Source organism: Natator depressus, chromosome 8, assembly GCF_965152275.1.
Source record: "Natator depressus isolate rNatDep1 chromosome 8, rNatDep2.hap1, whole genome shotgun sequence".
Taxonomy (NCBI): domain Eukaryota; kingdom Metazoa; phylum Chordata; order Testudines; family Cheloniidae; genus Natator; species Natator depressus.
The window spans coordinates 4805458-4824678 of NC_134241.1; the positions used below are offsets into that span (position 1 = coordinate 4805458).

A 19221-nucleotide genomic window follows, 5' to 3' on the forward strand; every position below is an offset into this window, starting at 1 on the left:
CAGAAAGTTTATTTCTACATTCCTAAATATTGAGTTACTTATAAGTGATCATGTTATTGACCAGAATGGAAAGGACTCCAGCCATGTGATGTACAATAAACAAATCTGAAAAAGCTTCAAAAGCTGCTAAGTGGGAAAGATCTGTACAGAAAAGTTTGTAGGTAGACAAGTCACAATGATAATGAGTGCAAGACAGGAGTCATTACTAATGAATTCATAACTTGAATTTAGCTAGGAATAAATGAGTTGCTTGCTATTGCAGTAGAGGAGGAAATTATGCCCATTTTAGCATCCACAGTAGCAAGACTAAAGCAGAAATCCCTTCTTCCAATGCTGCAAGCAGATGAGGATTTTTTTTAAAAAAAGCTTTTGAAATACATTAGTTTATCTGGACCTTAGGCTACTCCAACCCCAAGTTCCTTTCTTTAACTTAAGCTGTACATTAAAACTACTTTTGCCAGGAAACAAGTTTCAAAGAAGCAGCAATTCAAGAACATATTTTAACACAACATATGGCCTGTTATGATTTATCAGAGAAATACCCTGTTTTGAGCCATTCAATGTTTGAGAGATGTACAGGCAACAGGAAGTAGTGCAGTATGTTAGTGAACTAGTCTTTCACCTTTGATGGCAAGAGCTCAAGGGTAGCCTTCAGTCCCCATTTGCACATATCAGAAGGAACACTAGCTGGACATATTTCAGCATGATTGGCAGCTTCTGGTCAAGAGAAATCCAAGGCAGAGATAAACAAGGGTGTTACTCGCGTAGAATTAAGAGGAGAGGATGGGGGGAGGGTGTGGTGGTGAAGAGAATTTTTCATGGCACCAGATTGCACTATACTTCCATCAAATCTGTAGTACTGAGTCTCTCCTTCTCCAAGGCTTTAAAGGCACTGCCATGTAAACAGAGGAGGAAAGGTGCAAACAGCAGGAGCGTAAGTCATGACTCATGCAAAGGGTAACAAACAAAGGTCAGCAGAAAAGGCAGGGTTTTTATAAAAAGGGAAACTTATAAAATATGCAGAGAAATCTACAGGAAAACTAAGGGGATGTTGTGTCTCAAGAAAGTTAAACCTGAAATGACTTGCAAGAGACATACCATTTCAAAGACAGAACCTTTAAAATATGAAAGGAATAATGTAAAAATATATTTAAGCCAATTAAAAAGCCACTACATTCCTTGTTCTATATTTTGCCCATTCAGCTTTTCCACACAGAGCCACGTTTCTCCTTCTATTTTAGCCTGCGGTGCTGGTCCCACTAATCACTAACATATGTTCCAGCACAGAGCATTTCCTTTGGTATGCTTTAAAAAGAAGTGGTGTCACAAAGTAATAAGCACTGGCAAATATGGTCCGTCAGTTTTCATTTCAACTACTATAAAAACAGCAGAGGTGTGCTGGGCCCATAACGCAAAAGTTGATGGATCATAATCATCCTCTGTTAGCACCTAGCTCCCTTCTTTGGGCTAGATAACTGATTGAGGTCCCCTTTCAGTCCTACACTTGTATGACTTCACTGCATTAGGCAAGATAATACATAATACAACTGGCTCTGCGGATATGCGGAAAGTGGTGGACATGATATATCTTGGTTTTAGCAAAGCTTCTGATACAGTGTCCCACAGTATTCTTGCCAGCAAGTTAAAAAAATATGGATTGGATGAATGGACTGTAAGGTGGATAGAAAGCTGGCTAGATTGTCGGGTTCAACAGGTAGTGATCAACAGTTCGATTTCTAGTTGGCAGCTGGTAACAAGCAGAGTGCCCCAGGGGTCGGTCCTGGGGCTGGTTTTGTTGAACATCTTTATTAATGATCTGGATGACAGGATGGATTGTACACTCAGCAAGTTTGCAGATGACACTAAGCTGGGGGGAGAGGCAGACATGCTGGAAGGTAGAATAGGGTCCAGAGTGACCTAGACAAATTGGAGAATTGGGCCAAACAAAATCTGATGAGGTTTAACAAGGACAAGTGCAGAGTCCTGCACTTAGGATAGAAGAATCCCATGCACTGCTACAGGTTGGGGACCAACTGGCTAGGTGGCAGTTCTTCATAGATCTTACAAAGGCTTTGGACCTAGTAAGCAGAAAGGGCCTTGTTCAATTGCTACAGAGAATTTGCTGCCCCTCACTTCTCCTCTATCTGATTTGACCATTTCATAATGGTATGAAGGCTACAGCTCAATATGAAGATCAATATGGTAGCTTTGAAATCCAGAAGGCGTCAAACAGCAATAAGTTTTAGCACCAACACTCTGCAGTATATGTTTCTCTTTGCTGATTTGTCATGCTCTCTCATCTAGCACCCAGGGTATACACCTCCATACAAGAACAGATGGAAAATTCTTCAACTATGCCGATCTAAGAGAAAAAAGCAAGGTTAAACACCTGTTGATAAAAGAGCTTCTTTTCACCAAGAACTGTGCTCTTCACACATGGTGAAGAGGCGCTCCAGAAACTTCCAAATTCATCATAAGCTAATGCAAACCTGTTGACTAGCCATCAATCTAAAGACAACAAGGATTATGATACAAAGATGTGTTTACTGCACCCAGAAGTTTTAATAGCTACTACAATGCTAGAAGTTGTGCACTATTTAGCATCAACTGTATCAGATGAGCTTGTCATCTAGAGATAGGTTAATTCTTGCCCTGGAAAGGCAGCGACCACATTTGATCAACTGATCCAGCATACAAGCGATAACAGAAAACGGACACTGAACACCAATATGAGGGGTTTAGCAGACATGCATCCTGAGCACATTGTGCCTGATGGCGAGACCTGGCCCACCTACAGCAGGCATGAGAGAATGCTAAACAGCTTCCACACTTGCTGTCTGGGTTGTATTTTAAATATTGAATGGGAAACCAAACTTCCCGATTCCAAAGTACTTGAGAAAGCAAAATTGCCAAACCTAATCACTATTAAACACAGACATTTTCATTGGCTGTCATATGTACTGGATAGATGCATTCCCAAGTACCTCCTGCATGCAGAACTTGTGGATGCTGCTCCAGAGCACTGGACTGATGTAGGCTCAGGTTTGCAAGGACGTTTGCAAAAAGGATTTGAAAACTTTCAACACGGACACTGCAAGTTGGGAAGAGGCATCTAGTAACAGGTTATAGACTGGAAGTCACCTGGTGCAGCACCAGGAAGTTGAGAAGAGGTGGTTGAGACACAGAAAAGCGGAGAGAGTTAAGAGGAAAACACAGAAGGCCTCAAGCACCACTAATGCACTAGTTTCATCTTCTGGTCCTGGGCCTTATGTCTGCACCAGGGGTGGCAAGGACTGCTGCTCAAGAATTGGACGTTTTAGCCACGCACGACCCTGCAGCATGATACAGTAACTGAACTGCTTTGGTGCTTACACAATCATCTTTTGAGATGGACAGTTGCAATCCATTCAGAGGAGAGGATCAATTTAAGTGCCATTACTATGCCCAATTATGTTATTTACTTTGTGTAAATAAGGTAATTGCCTTCATTTCTCATGTAACACTACAAGAGGTGATTAGGTTTAGGAGGAGAAAAAAATCAGAGATTTTTTTTAAAAAACGTTGCAGAAATGCCTCACATAAGCACATTAAAATTCTGTCAGTTTACAAAAGAAAGACTTATTATTTAGAAGAAATCTGTAAGTCTGACAAACCTGAGTAGTTCCTCACACACATCCAGAAACCTTATTACACCATCAAAAAATGTTTATTCCTCTATGAAGAAATTAATTGCTAAGATGTATGAAAACTGGTAGGTTAAAGTTGATTTGCAATACAATTTTTTTTGCATCCTCTTAGTTATAAACTAGGGGAGTGACTTTGAACGCTGTAGTTCTATTTGATTTCTACTTTCACATGTCAATTCTCAATAAGTTCCTACCACTTTCTTCAAAATGTACAGTAGATTACTGAATACCTGCAGGTTCTGCTGGCTGGTAGTTAAATACCATACAAGCTAGTGGATGAGGTGTGTGCTTCTCATTCCAGAGCAAGTTCTGAACCTAGAAAGTTACACCAAGTAAAATTTATTAACTGGTTCCCACCTATTTTGCTATGGAAGAATTCCATCCATTTTCTGAGAAAAACGTCCAGAAGAAATTTCACAATCAAATTAGATAACAGCCAAATAAATATGTACTATTAAGAGATTTTACATGCACAGACATTATGGAAACCACCAACTCTGTTCCCCTTGCACATACAGTAATATTGTATACTAATTATGTTAACTTCTAGTAACAGCTATGTGATTTAAGACTGTCAGAATGCACTACATAGAGCTACTGTCTGCTTTTCTGTTATTCCACATGCATACTGCCAGTTTCAAATGATATGTAGGGGTAAAACCCTACAGCTGAGTTTTAATACTCACAGTGTCAAATAAAGAGGGGCAATAGCTGGGAATGAGTTGGAGTGCTTAAGGACATTATGAAGCAGTGCAGCCCACATGCTGAGCCATGTGCATGTCTGGATTATGCCACTTATATTCAACCATAGTGTTGTAATAAAAACAAGTTTTTAGGAAAGCATTAGCAATTCATTTGGCAGAGTCAAAATAAGAATCAGTCAGGATAATTTCCAACTTCTCCTAGGCCTTGTCTATAAGTTTTCCACCAATGGTGCAGCTACGTCAAAGGGAGCAGTAGCTTAAATACAAATATAGAGAGGGCCTACCTCTTTCACATGTTGTTAAAGAATACTTGAGTCCTGTCCACATTAGCACCTTAGTGCAGCTGCACTGTTATTGGAAAACAAGTACAGAATATTTTTGGTGTAGATGCAAGCCTACAGATGGAAACTCTGCATTAAGGAAGGGGGTGATGGGAAAGTACCAAATTAGCTTCACAGCTGTTTTTCATAGATATGTTGGTATATAGCCAAATTGTTTTTACTATCTTTGCTTTAATTTAAGAAATGTATTGAATCTGACAGAACCCTATACAGCACACAATTCTACTTCTAATGACATATCAGGCACAGTGTTATTGTGCAACATCTCTTGCTAAGATCTGACTTTTCAGAAAGGACTTAAAGGCTACCTCTATAACTTGTAGGGGTGAAATAGATGGGACGATTATGCACAAACAAGCCAGGAATAGAGAACACTTGTGCTTAGATGACCATTCAAGTAGTAACATCAACTTCCTCAGTTTTTAGGTCAAACAGGATCTGCTCATACATGAAATGTCCAAAGTTTCTTTTGCCTGCAAAGGTTGAGTCATGACATTTATATGTACAAGTGTTCGGATAACATCCACTGCTGCTGGTTATACTTTCATTGTGACATAATTATATTTAACTGTCAGGGAAGGGGAAGGTAATAAAGAATTTGTAGTTACAGGTATTGAAGGAAACATTTGGGGTCAACTTCATTATATTCTATGCAGGTTCAGTAGATACAACATTTAAGAATGGCCATTGATGGTAAGCTGCCACCAACTGCTCATTCAACCAAAAGTGTTGATAAACTACCTAGGAAGTGAATTTGTAACTAAGTATGGTTGTACATAAATCTTGACTGTCAACATATGATCCATATTCAGAGCAAAACAGAAAGACAACTACATGATATGGTGTTCAGTGACATGATGTAAACAGCAGATGTTTCAAGCCAGAACAGTTTTACAAACTATCTTCATCATAAAAAAAAAAAGGTCTTCCATCAGTGAAGAGAAGAGAGAAAGCCCTTGCAGTTGTTTTTTTAAGTGGTACATTACGTCAATTTAAAGTGACTAAAGACTGAGCCAGAATCTCTAATAAAGGGAAGGGACCTCAAAGAACAGAAGGAATAGTAATCATTTTAAGCACATGCAACATAAGGTGCTTGAAATACAACCCACCTGTTCTCTTATCTCTACATGCCAGATGACTCTTCTTAGCTGAGACAGTCATGTCAAAACTAGAAAGAAGAAATCCCAAAAAGTGCTAGTTTTCACTTCCCAGTCTCAGTCAAAAATTCTGTTTTGGTCCATGGTTCAGCTCAGCTGGATGTTCCAAACCTCCCTGTAGCTTCATCAGTAGCAACAACTGTGGAAAGTTAGCCTTGTAGCTACAACCGAAAGCTCATTTTATTAAGTGTCAAAGCATCCGTGATGCTTAAAAAGCCCAGACCCAGAACAATCTCCCTGTTGCACAATCACACTGAAACAAAGGATCTTTGCTGATCAGCATACTGAAAACAAGAGTCACTCAGAACAGGTTTGCTTAGTTGTAGCACTTGGACTTCAGTCCCCATGAGCAGGATGTAAAAATTCTTGGCTACAAAAGTGAAACTTTTCAACTCCTGTTTTATCAGGTACTGGGCTAGCCAAAGGTACAGTAAACAGTGATGGAATCTCAACAAGGTTTAGGACACCTCCCAGTAGTTGGGACAGCTGCTGGATTCTGCTAAGGCACTGCTCCAGACTCTGCTCAAAGGTCTTTCATATCAGGCTGTGGTTAGCAGGAATCTGATCAATTTGAAGTTCCATTTCCCATCAGCTGCCAGAAAGGAGAAAGTTATCTTCTCTCCTCTAGACCCCACTGGCTCTTGTTATGGAGCAGGATGTCAGCTATTCCCTCCCATCACTCAGCTACTGTTGCTTAGGTCCTCCTCCCCTGTGAATAACTCCACTGCCACTGCTCAGAGACTTTCCCAGCAGCAGCATGAAATTGACAATTCTTGACAGTTTCACAGCTGCTCAGGATTTGGAATAGTAGGGTCACTTTAATTTTACTTTGTGGTTTCTTGACAGAGACATCAGCAACAACACTAACACCATAGTTTGGCTACAGATACAGGAAGACATTGCCTCACTTCATTTTCCGTTCACAATTGGAAGGTCATCCTTGCAACCATAGGAAACCTTTTAAAGTTAAACATTTGCTAAAATGTATAGTTTAGTCTCCCAAACTCACCAGGGAAAGCTTTTTACTTACAACTAGATTTTTCAATTATAAATAAGTTTATTGAAAACTTATTTATGAAAATAGCCAAACTGTCAAAAGGTGGATGTGCTTTGCTTTACTCTTTTGTACTAACAGTGGAGGGCAACAAACTGAATAATCAATGTGATTTATATAGTTCCATCACACATACAAGTGAATTTAGAGAGTAAATATTATTGCTACAACCAGCTAAAGGGTTGCTCTGTAAAGCACCCACACTATTTGAGAACAAAAGCTGCATAGACATCATATTAACTACTTCATAATAATACCGGTACTGTTATTGTTTGGCAAATTCTGAGTAATATATAAAAAGCAAGTTTTTGTCCCCTGAAAATTTCCCCTGAAGATTACTTACACTCTATATAAATTAGAGGGAAAAAGAGACAGCGTTTTAAAAACCCTATACTCCCTTATGATACACTCTGCAGACAGGAGAGATCTGGTGACTGTTACCAAAGAGGTATAATGATGAACTACAATTTAGACCATTAGAAGACTGGTTCTATGCAAGTATTTACCTAGCATGAATCAGCAGCCCACAAATCCATGTGGATAACAGTCAGTGCTCACAGTACACTTCTGTTGCATGCAACACCAGTATTTCAGCTATCCTAACCTTCGTCAACCACCACCAGCAGAATCTCCGTTCCCCAAAAGTGAAGGAGAAACCCATTGTAGACTGCCAGATTTTAAGTTTTGGCAAGTATGTCAAGTTTTTTTTTAGAAGCAACGAGACAACACCTAACAAATATACAGAAGAACCTCAATAACCTGCACTAGCAGGAGGACCACCAATGTGGAGTGGTAATGTCTGCAAACTATAAAGCAACGGGGAAAGACTTCAAGGCATTATTGAGAAGATAGGAAGCTGGTACATCAAGAAACTCACATTCGCCCTGTTCCCAGCACAGCAGTGAAATCTCATTTTTCTGTGCTAGAATAAAAACCAAATCCAAGAGACCATTTTAAATGTGGATTTGTGGGGTTCAGCTATACTTCGTTTTTAGCCAGGTGTACGTTACCTTATTTTCCTATTTGCATCCCTATTTTTCTAATCTAAGCAACAGTTGTGACAGAGCTCATGGCTGGGAAATCTTTTAGTTTGCAGCACACGCTGTTTGACCTACCATACATTTGCTTAAGTGAGAAAAAAAGATGAATACATGGTAAGATTTACAAACTTTATTACCTGAGCATCCTGAGATTTGCATACCAGTTCAATTATAAAATTTGAGGCTAGAATGTAAAACCTACTGGACTAGTAGCCTTGTTGGTTGCCAACAGAAGGGACAGAACACCTGTAGGTTTTATAGTCCCCACTTGATGTTCCTATGTTAAAAGCCCTCCATTCGCACAGTTACAAAAACAAAGGAATAGAGAAGCAATAGACTTCTTAGTTTACAGTTTCTGATTAGCAGTTATACCAATATAACATGGTATAATGATGCTTCTGAACAGGCAGTTGTAAGTATAACTCATTACATTAGTGTCTCCAACATCTGCAAAGCCAGTGACTTCTTGTGGCCCTGTCCTCTTACACCAGAATAAAAACTTACATTAAGAGCTCCAAAACAAAACCAACGAAAAAAAAAATGAATGCCAGCAGAACTAATCTGCTTTGTTAAATCAATATTCTTTTCAGCCAGCATCATGTTTCACCTGAGCATGCAAATATGTAAGTGATTAGCTGTCTACTCATTTATGTGGAAACAATTTAGCATAATCTTTCCTAGAATATATTTACATGGTTCCGAAATACTTAATTTCCTGATACATTTATCAGCCACTAGAAAGATTAAACAGGGTAAAATCCCTTGTATTGATTTGTTGCCATGCTAAAAGTAACAGCACATGGAAGACAACCAGACAGATCCCTTGTACAATTTAGAATTTAAGTCACTGATATTGCTTCTGTGTGTTCCTGGAACTGTTTTTTATATTCTAATCCAACTGTTACTTTGAATGTTTGTCCTGTGCAGTTATTCTGAGGGGAAAAAAAAACAAACAAAAAAAACCCAAGTGATAGCCGTAAACGTTATATCCTACCTAAAAAGGAATAAGACAGGCAGGTTTTATTGAACAGCTCAATTTAATGTAACATTAAAGGCATTTCATATTCCACTAAGCCTTTTTATAAAATGGGACTACATGAAAAGCCAAAATTCAGGATAAAAACAGGCAAATATTTTTCCCTGTTCTGCCTCCAGCCTTTTGGGGAGCAAAGTCTTCTACAAAGTTACAAGCTTTACTGTTAACAAATCAGTTCTCTGATCTGGCTCCATCACAGACAGCAGTGCTGGAGAATACCAGACAGACTATCTGATTTACAAACTGGAAGCTGATAAATAAAGACAAAACCATTAATATTTATCAGCACTGAGGAGGAGAGGCCAAAAGAGAAATGTGACGAGGCACCCTTGTGTCCAATAAAACTTCTTAATCAGTTAGAGGCTAAATCTATGACAATAACAAAACAGGTTTCAGAGTAGCAGCCGTGTTACTCTGTATTCGCAAAAAGAAAAGGAGTACTAGTGGCACCTTAGAGACTAACCAATTATTTGAGCATCAACTTATGCTCAAATAAATTGGTTAGTCTCTAAGGTGCCACTAGTACTCCTTTTCTAATAACAAAACAGTTTTTGCCTTAATTTAATTGCATCTGAAGTTATTTGTGCCAATATAACCAACTTTCTCCTCTAGGATAATTTCTTTCAGTGATAACAGGAGCTATTATCTTAGGGCTTGATCCTGCAAAGTTTGCACATGCGCATAATTTTACTCTTTCTTGCTCTAAAAACCCTATAATCCTGTGATTTGATTTAAACAGCTGCAGAGATTATTTATGTAAAGGGTTATTTTGCACTGTAAGGAGATTAAGCAGCCTCTTACTCAACATGTTGAATATCTTTCCTTTTATTTTCCTACATTAAAAATAGGATTTTAGATTAGTTATATTTTTAGTGTCTGGAACAAACCCAGTATGTATTATTAAGATTGAGAGCTCCTTAAGACAGAGAATACCTTTTTTTTCTATTAAAGCAACAAACACATTGGGGGTGCTACTAGAAGTTAGTAGTAGTAATATTTCAATAGCAACCAAGATATCTCACGGACTTTCCACACACACAGTAGGATATAGATTCTGCCCTGTATAGTTTACAGTCAAAACTAAACAGGTCAAAATTTGGTGACATTTTTGCTATGCATCAAATAGGTGTTAAATATTAATATTAATAAGATACAGAACATGAACTCCACTGTAGAAGCTCTCTACACCAACATTCCACACAAAGATGGACTACAAGCCGTCAGGAACACTATCCCCGATAATATCACAGCAAATCTGGTGGCTGAACTTTGTGACTTTGTCCTCACCCATAACTATTTCACATTTGGGGACAATGTATACCTTCAAATCAGCGGCACTGCTATGGGTACCCGCATGGCCCCACAATATGCCAACATTTTTATGGCTGACTTAGAACAACGCTTCCTCAGCTCTCGTCCCCCAACGCCCCTACTCTACTTGCGCTACATTGATAACATCTTCATCATCTGGACCCATGGAAGAGCCCTTCAGGAATTCCACCATGATTTCAACAATTTCCATCCCACCATCAACCTCAGCCTGGCCCAGTCCACACAAGAGATCCATTCCTGGACACTACAGTGCTAATAAGCGATGGCCACATAAACATCACCCTATACCGGAAACCTACTGACCGCTATTCCTACCTACATGCCTCCAGCTTTCATCCAGACCACACCACACGATCCATTGTCTACAGCCAACCTCTACGATACAACCGCATTTGCCCCAACGCCTCAGACAGAGACAAACACCTACAAGATCTCTATCAAGCATTCTTACAACTACAATACCCACCTGCTGAAGTGAAGAAACAGATTGACAGAGCCAGAAGAGTACCCAGAAGTCACCTACTCCAGGACAGGCCCAACAAAGAAAATAACAGAACATCACTAGCCATCACCTTCAGCCCCCAACTAAAACCTCTTCAACGCATCATCAAGGATCTACAACCTATCCTGAAGGACGACCCATCACTCTCACAGATCTTGGGAGACAGGCCAATCCTTGCTTACAGACAGCCCCCCAACCTGAAGCAAATACTCACCAGCAACCACACACCACGCAACAAAAACACTAACCCAGGAACCTATCCTTGCAACAAAGCCCGTTGCCAATTGTGTCCACATATCTATTCAGGGGACACCGTCATAGAGCCTAATCACATCAGCCACAATATCAGAGCCTCGTTCACCTGCACATCTACCAATGTGATATACGCCATCATGTACCAGCAATGCCCCTCTGCCATGTACATTGGCCAAACCGGACAGTCTCTACATAAAAGAATAAATGGACACAAATCAGACGTCAAGAATTATAACATTCATAAACCAGTTGGAGAACACTTCCATCTCTCTGGTCACTCAATTACAGACGTAAAAGTGGCAATTCTTCAACAAAAAAACTTCAAAAACAGACTCCAATGAGAGACTGTATCCAATTTGCAAATTAATTCCAATTCAACAATTAACTTAGGCTTGAATAGAGACTGGGAGTGGATGGGTCATTACAGAAAGTAAAACTATTTCCCCGTGTTTATCTCCCCCCCCACCCGCACTGTTCCTCAGACCTTCTTGTCAACTGCTGGAAATGGCCCACCTTGATTATCACTACAAAAGGTTCCGCCCCCCACCCCGGTAATAGCTCACCTAAGTGATCACTCTGGTTACAGTGTGTATGGTAACACCCATTGTTTCATGTTCTCTGTGTATATAAATCTTCCACTGAATGCATCCGATGAAGTGAGCTGTAGCTCACGAAAACTTATGCTCAAATAAATTTGTTAGTCTCTAAGGTGCCACAAGTACTCCTTTTCTTTTTGTTCAATAAGGGCAACATGAGATTCTTACATATGGAAAACTCAAAGAAAGATGGGGGGGGGAGTAGTGGCAGACCACCTCAAAGGAGCTTCACAGGCTCATTGCTAATCCAAGATTAAGGCAATTCTACAGTGATGATTCTGAAAGATCAAAATAAAAAAGCAATTCAGGATAATTCTCACCATATTTTCAGTCTCTAAAAGCATAGCTAGAAATGTCCCAACCAGAAATTAGACTCTTTTGGTTAAAAGCCAGCTTCCTTTTCCTCCAGCAGGTCACATGATTTTACATCTCTCCCCTCTTGACAGAATAGCAAATTATGTGAAGTCATAGAGCAATGGCCAGTTTAACCTGTTTTTTATCGTCACAGAGCTCTACGCAGAGTCACTGCATGCAACTGAAGTGCAAATATAAGGCAGCCGCAGCAGGAACTCCAAGCATTTCATAGAATCATAGAATATCAGGGTTGGAAGGGACCTCAAGAGGTCATCTAATCCAACCCCCTGCTCAAAGCAGGGCCAATCCCCAATTTTTGCCCCAGATTCCTAAATGGCCCCTTCAAGGATTGAACTCACAGCCCTGGGTTTAGCAGGCCAATGCTCAAACCACTGAGCTATCCCTCCCGCTCCCCCCCCCGCAAATTTAATATTCACAAGGCATATTTCTTAAAAAACTCTGCAGATTTCAGAAGTCACAGCACATACATGCATCATGGTATGTTTTATATAAGCGGACATGGAGAGGTTCCCTTTGTTATCAGCTAAGAATACCACAAGGATATGACTAACCATGCCTGTATCAATATATTGTATTGTAAAGGCTTCTACCAAGTACTTGAATCTGAAAAATTATTTATTTTTGGGATGGAACTGCAAATCTCCAGTTTGAGCCTCCCTCAGAGAGCGCTCTCTCTCTCTTCCTCACTAAGGAGCAGCTAGGATTCCAAGTCTCTACACCTTCATGGCCAAGTCTCCAAGGAGGTAAAGATTTAGACACCCAAGAGCATAAGTTATTCCGAACAAAGACAGCCTTGCAATGGAGAAGCTGACCTGATTTGATAGTTCATGCTCCTTAAGCCCCAGTCCGTCTTAATGACACAAAAACAAACCAAGAATGGGACAAAGAAGGGAACTCAGAGGACTACAATCAAGTAGTGAGGGAGCTCCACTCAGCCAGATAAAGCTACTTTGACACTGAAGGGTCAGGTACGCAAGACACCCCCCCCCCCGTTAAACAAAACGGAAAGAACAAAGGAGTGCCTGACCCCCCCATCACTGCCACCTCCTTGGAAAGGTGAACGTGGCCCCTATCTCTCCCTCCTTCCCAAAGGACAAGGAGAAAATTCAGATGGGCCTCCCCCATCTCTAACCCTCCCAGAGATACAGGGATGGGGGCACCAGGAGTCCACTGCTTGCCCCCCTTCATCCTCCCCCCTTAGGGGACCTAGGAAAAGCAGATAATATTTATTCCCCCCTCCAATCCCCAACTTTCTAAGAGAGAGAGACAGAAGGTGGGGCATCTGAGGCCCAAACATTACCCTCACCCCATAAGGGAGAGAGAAATGAGGGGCAGGGAGTAGGGAAGGCTGGGGGCAGCCTCATCACCCCCATCCCCATAGGGAGAAACAGGGAAGAGGAGCGTCCCTCTTCTGCCCCTTCCCAGATCCAGCCCAGGGACAGCCGGACCGTCTCCTCCTCCATCCATCCTATACAGGAACCTGCCCCTACAGGGGCAGCAGCTTCCCCACCCCCTAGGAGGCCTTCTGCTCCTATAGGAACAAGCTGCTCCGGTTCAGCCATTCCCCTCCCCCAAAGACTGCTGCCCCCCATGCCCTATAGGCAACTTTCTCCCCAGTCCCTACGGTAGGAGCCGCTGCCCCCACACTCCTATACATGACTCCCCCCATCTCCACATGAAGCCGCTGTTCCCCACGCTCCTATAGGTGACTAAGCCCCCACCCCTTGTGGAGGCAGTCACTGCCCCCCCCGCCCTGTAGGCAACTCCCCTCCATCCCCACAGAGCCGCTGCCCCCTCCCGCCCTATAGGGGGCTCCTCCCCCATGGAGCCACTGCCCTCCACGCCCCTATAGGCGACTCTCCCCCCAGCACCCATGGAGGGAGCCGCTGTCCCCCCACGCCCCTATAGGCGACTCTCCCCCCAGCACCCATGGAGCGAGCCGCTGTCCCCCCACGCCCCTATGGGCGACTCTCCCCCCAGCCCATGGAGCCCCCCACGCCCCCCGGTGCCGCTCACCTGCGCCTCCCCTCCGGCCGCCGCCGCCCCCCCCGGGCCGCCCTCCGGCTGCCGCTCCCGGTAGAGCGCCCAGAGCCCCACGTTGGGCAGGAAGACGAGGGCGGCCAGCGCCAGCCCCACCGCCTGCAGCAGCCGCTTCTGCTTCCGCCGCATCGGAGCCGCCGCCGCCGAGCCCGACCCGCCGCCCAACTTTCCCCGCGCGCCCGCGCCGGAGAGCTCGGGCGAGCCGCCGCTCGGCCACTTCCGCTCCGGGGGGGCGGGCGCTACCACTCCCACCGCGGGGGCGGGTCCCGGAGCGCCCCGCCCCGGGCTCCCCGCTCCAACGTCCGTCCCCGCCCCCCCGGCCGGCGTGCGTGAATGGTACCGACCGGCCCCCTCGCGCGGCCGAGCGAAGAGTGAACTCGGGGGGGGGGGCAGAAGCGTCGCGCGGGGTTCGGCGGGGGGGGCGCTCCGGGGTTCGCGAGGGGGTCGGTCCCTGCCCTCCCGCGTCCCCCCCACACCCGCCCCCGCCGCAGGGGCTGAGCCAGAGGAGGTCGAGGTTCGAGATGGGACCTCGGGCAAAAGGTTGGGGCGCAAGGGACCCAGGGGTGCAAATGGTTCAGAAGGTTGCGGGGGGACACACACACACAATGTCGGTCAACCTGCAGCGGCGGAGAGAGCCAATGAAAAAAGTCAATGGCCTGATCCTCAACCCTGCTGATCCCCCAAACCAACCCGCACTGAAGCGGGGGGAGCATAGGGGTTCAGTGCCCCCCAGGATCAGCTCCTAAATGGACAGCAGCGGCGCACCAAAGCAGAGTTGGACGTACAGTGTCGCCATGACCTGAGTTTGCATGGGTGGAAAAGCGCGAGACACGCCAGGAGTTAAATGTACAACAGCGCAGTTAAACGGACAAAAAGGGTAGATGCGCAACGGAGCAAGGAGTTGGATAGGCTGCCTTTTCACCTTTCGCTCCTTGCACAATTACTGAATTAATTGTGCCTGCGGTGCAGATACTAATTTTGTTTGCCAACAGCAGGTTGTTTTTTTTTAAATTCACTGTTTGCCTGCTAGAGTTTAACAGCTGAACATTCTTATTTTGTCTTTATAGACTAGTTAGTAATTATAGGCATATTGAGGGGTTTAATACTTCTTTCTCACGCCCACTGGGAAATGTAAATAACCTTCATTATCATAGAAGTTATAAAGTGAAACTAGTTTGGGAGGCAGCTTTAATTTTTTTCTGTGAATCTGAAGACAAAATACTTTAACATAATAATTAGGATTCTGGGTTCAATCCCTAAAGCAAAGAAATGCAAAGTTTACACTTTACTGATGTGTGCTGTAATAGCTAGACAGAGCAAAGGTGAATTTAAGGTAGAGCTAAAAACCTTAACTGCTTGCTTTTATGAATTTATCCATTTCTGAACATGTAACTTCTTTTGTTATTGGTGTACATGTTTTGCTTTTTGCTTCAGCAGTTGTGGCAATTCATACCTTGCAAAGTTGCACACAATAATATTCCCTGTGCACCTGCAGATCACGTAGCATATAAACGTCACATTCTATGCTACTTGCCCTCTTCTCTTACTCCATCGCTTCTTGAAGTCAGTGGGAATTGCATGTGTGTAGATAAATGAAGATAAATGGATACTCAAAAAACACCTTAAAAATTATTATACCTGCACTATACCCCTGCTCCTTCAACTGGTTCTGCCTGGGCAGAGAGGATATGCATATGGGCCAATTGTAGGATCAGGCACTCTTTTCTTTTTCCATTAAAAAAATATTACCCATGCAATTGCAACGAACTAGCTAGCATCAGTGCATACTGCTGCTTATCACTAGATGGAATCAGAACTGCTTAGCTGCCTGTCCTAAGACTTGTCTTGCAAACAGCTAATGGACATTTAGCTCAAAGTGTGCACGTCTGTGCTTTTGCATACAGGCAGATCTAAGTTCTCTGCCTGCTGTTGCCATTAAATCCTGAGTGGCCATGGTGTGTAGCATGGTGTCAAGTGTGAGGTTCTTAGATGGCCCCGAGTTTACATCACATTTAATAGTCAGTAGCATTACAGCTGACCAGTTTACAGAATTTGTTGAAACTCTGAAGCAGATTCAAGTGACTAAGGATAACTAAAAAACAAACAAACAAAATCAATGGGCGGCAGGGTGACAGCCTACACCAAATTTCATCACAGAGCAAGTGTGTATAATTAAAACTAAACTGTGTGAAGACAGGGAACATCATAGAAATGGCTACGTGACTTCTAACTATAGCGGTGTTGCCAAACGTAGCTATAACCAATATGAATTGGTGGGGGAAGCTGGTATATTAATTGCTTATGAAAGATAGGATAGAATCCTTTAAATTAGTACCCCAGTGGAAGTAAACATCCCAATGAAGTGATGGTACCAAAAGTGGAAACTCATAGGAACACACTGTAAGTAAACATTCACTTACTTGTAATGCATGTCCTTAAAAATAAGCAATTTACAAAGCATGAAGCACATTACAGTATTTAAGATGTGTTTGTCTGACAGCAATAATCCAGCAGCGGGGGGAAACAAAGAGTGAGAATCATCTCTAGGGCTTAAATGGTGCCTAGGGTCCTGTGCTGGGCTTTCTGCATTGGAGTAAATTTCCACCAAAGTGAATAAAGCTCACCCACCAAACAGAATCACAATTAATATCAACTTACTGTAAATAGGTTTAGAGGAAACACTACGTGTGCCATTTTAACAGACACCCACAACATACTGTGCCATTAATCCATAGGCTGATGATGTTATTGACATGCATGATTGCCTCAAATCAGTTCTCTGGCAATAGTCCCAATTAAGAAAGAATGCTCTTTATCAGGGAACCAATTAAGTGGATTCTACTGTACCATAATCTAAATGATTTATAATCCTAAAACAGCATTCTAAAAAATGCAACAGAATTTCCCCAAAACAGTGAGCTGATTCATTTCTTAAATTAAGAGCAAACAACCCACATAATTATGAAGCTTCACTGCAAGCATAACAGCAGTAAAGCTAGGCTAATGCAACTATCAGATCTGTGGCAATACAATGTCCTGCTGGGGTTACAGCTAAAGTAAATATCAGGTCTCTTGCAACTAAAGCTCTGATGCTACATTTTTATTTCCTACTGTAACACAAAAATCTATACAAAACAAAAACAAAAAAACAGTTTTTTCTTCACCCATCCTTCCCCTCACGAAAGGATTTAAATTTAAATTTATTGTATAATCCGCTAGGTGGCACCTTCCAGCAGACTTCAGCTTCATTATGTGGCAGCCAAATTACCAAGGAAAACATTTAATTTAGAGAGCCAGGTTACAGCTCCTAAGTCTAAATATGTAGTAAAGCAGCTTGTACTTTCATTTTAATCTGCTCTCAGAATTTGTCACTGGGTTGTTTTTTTTTTTAGAACTGTTTCCATTAAAGAGACAAGGTGGGGTGAGGTAATATATTTTCTTGGACCTCACCTACCTTGTCTCTCTTGAAGGGCTAAAATCCATATGCTGTTTATGTTACAACCTGATATATAGACTGTGTCAGCTCTTTTTACAGGCCCAAAATCCAGAGTTTGGTCAAGAAGACAGAGGCCTAGCAAATAATGAACAATATTAGCTAAGAAGCAGAACAAACAAACGACAACCTTGCTTTTTGCTAAGAATAGCTTGGTCAGCAAGAAGCCAGGTGGAAATTATAATTGAGGGCTTTATCTCAAAGTTGCAAACAGACCAAAGGAATGAAAGGGGCCCTGTTTCTTCTGTAGAAGAGGTGCCTTCCTACACACCAGCCTTGAGTTTATGGAAGAGGTTCAAACATGTCAGTATGAGATATGATATCCTCCCTCTCACAGATGTGCACCTCTCTCAAAGCCATTGCCAGTGCCTGCCTTAGAAACACAAATGAACAACTAAAAGACAATCTTTATTGCTATACACTTTTCATTTGTCCTTTTGCTTTAACTCCTAGGTATGTACCTGTCGGACAGTCAGGGGAGCTACTTCATTCCTATGGATCCCAAATCAGAATTCAACATATATATTTTATACTAACACACATCACAGTCCACATCTGATCGCTGAAATAAAATCAAACCAGAAGTCTTCCATTGGAACTAAGATCTATTTAACTACCTAAGAGAGCCAAAGTTGGGCTTTTCCAGAGAGCTTACAAGGCCCGAATCAAGCCAGTGTCTCTGCATGGATAGATCTTCTTCTGCCCAGAGCTAGTGGCAGGATTAGGATCTGATACTTAATCAGCAAACGCTGGTCTAGAAAAGGGAGCTGTCCAAGTTGCTCCCTGATTGCTGCGTTTCATTATTTCCCTGGGCACCTGCGTCCCCATATCCTTGCCGATGGTGGAGACACAACGTCTCTAAGACCAGTTTGTTCTAGTATAGAGTGGTCAGTTCTTATTTTGCAGACCCAGTTCTGCCGTTGATTCCGTAAAGATCACAAAAATAAAGTACCGTCCCATTCTTTAGCGTAGCATCCCCATGCCCTTGTCCTGGGTGTTGGGGGCTGGATCTCAGCTCCCAAACCCCTCTGTATTCTGCTTACATAAAGCCAGAATACTCAGGCTCTGTGCAAGTGGATTGCTCCCAGAATAAGGGGCCTTGTTTTATGGAATAAAGCTTGATTGGCATGGCAGATCGAACTCCCCCAGAGGAGGACAAGTCTATCATTTTATTCCCCCCAACTGAGTTTAACTGCAGTTTTGGATGCAACAGAGCTCAAGTTTTTGCCCCTCTGCATGTAGCATGTTAGAGATTCATTTGTGATACATGAAATGTACATGGCTTTCTATGTCGATAAGAACAAAGAATACAGGTGTGCAATCCGGAGCTGGAAATTGAAATTGTATCTCTAGCTGAGGCCCAGTCGCAAAAATCAAACACCATTTGCAGCTCTTTTTGCTCCTTCCGTGTCACCCTCCTTCGGGTGGGTTTTACAAGATGGCACCCGGAGCGCCTCCAATGGAAGGTGGTGTAGAAAGACGACACTTTGTTATGCTACATCAAACCAGCGATGCTGGGCCTGAGGCCAGAGGGAGTTAGAGAATATTGTTCATCAGCCACGAGACAAGGCCAGAAGAGCATTTCAAACATGCAAGTCGGATTATGTGCA

At 42.7% G+C, this 19221-nt stretch overlaps 1 protein-coding gene across 2 annotated transcripts in view; it reads right to left on the bottom strand.

Moving 5' to 3' along the window:
• The window catches only part of GALNT10 (polypeptide N-acetylgalactosaminyltransferase 10), a 124141-nt gene extending 109883 nt beyond the window's left edge, over positions 1–14258 (bottom strand). For both annotated transcript variants that reach the window (XM_074960247.1, XM_074960248.1), the window contains exon 1: positions 14095–14258. In XM_074960247.1, coding sequence (XP_074816348.1) covers positions 14095–14247 — 153 coding nt within the window. In that variant the 5' untranslated portion in view covers positions 14248–14258. The remainder of the gene's footprint in view (positions 1–14094) is intronic.
• Positions 14259–19221: the final 4963 nt, after the last annotated feature.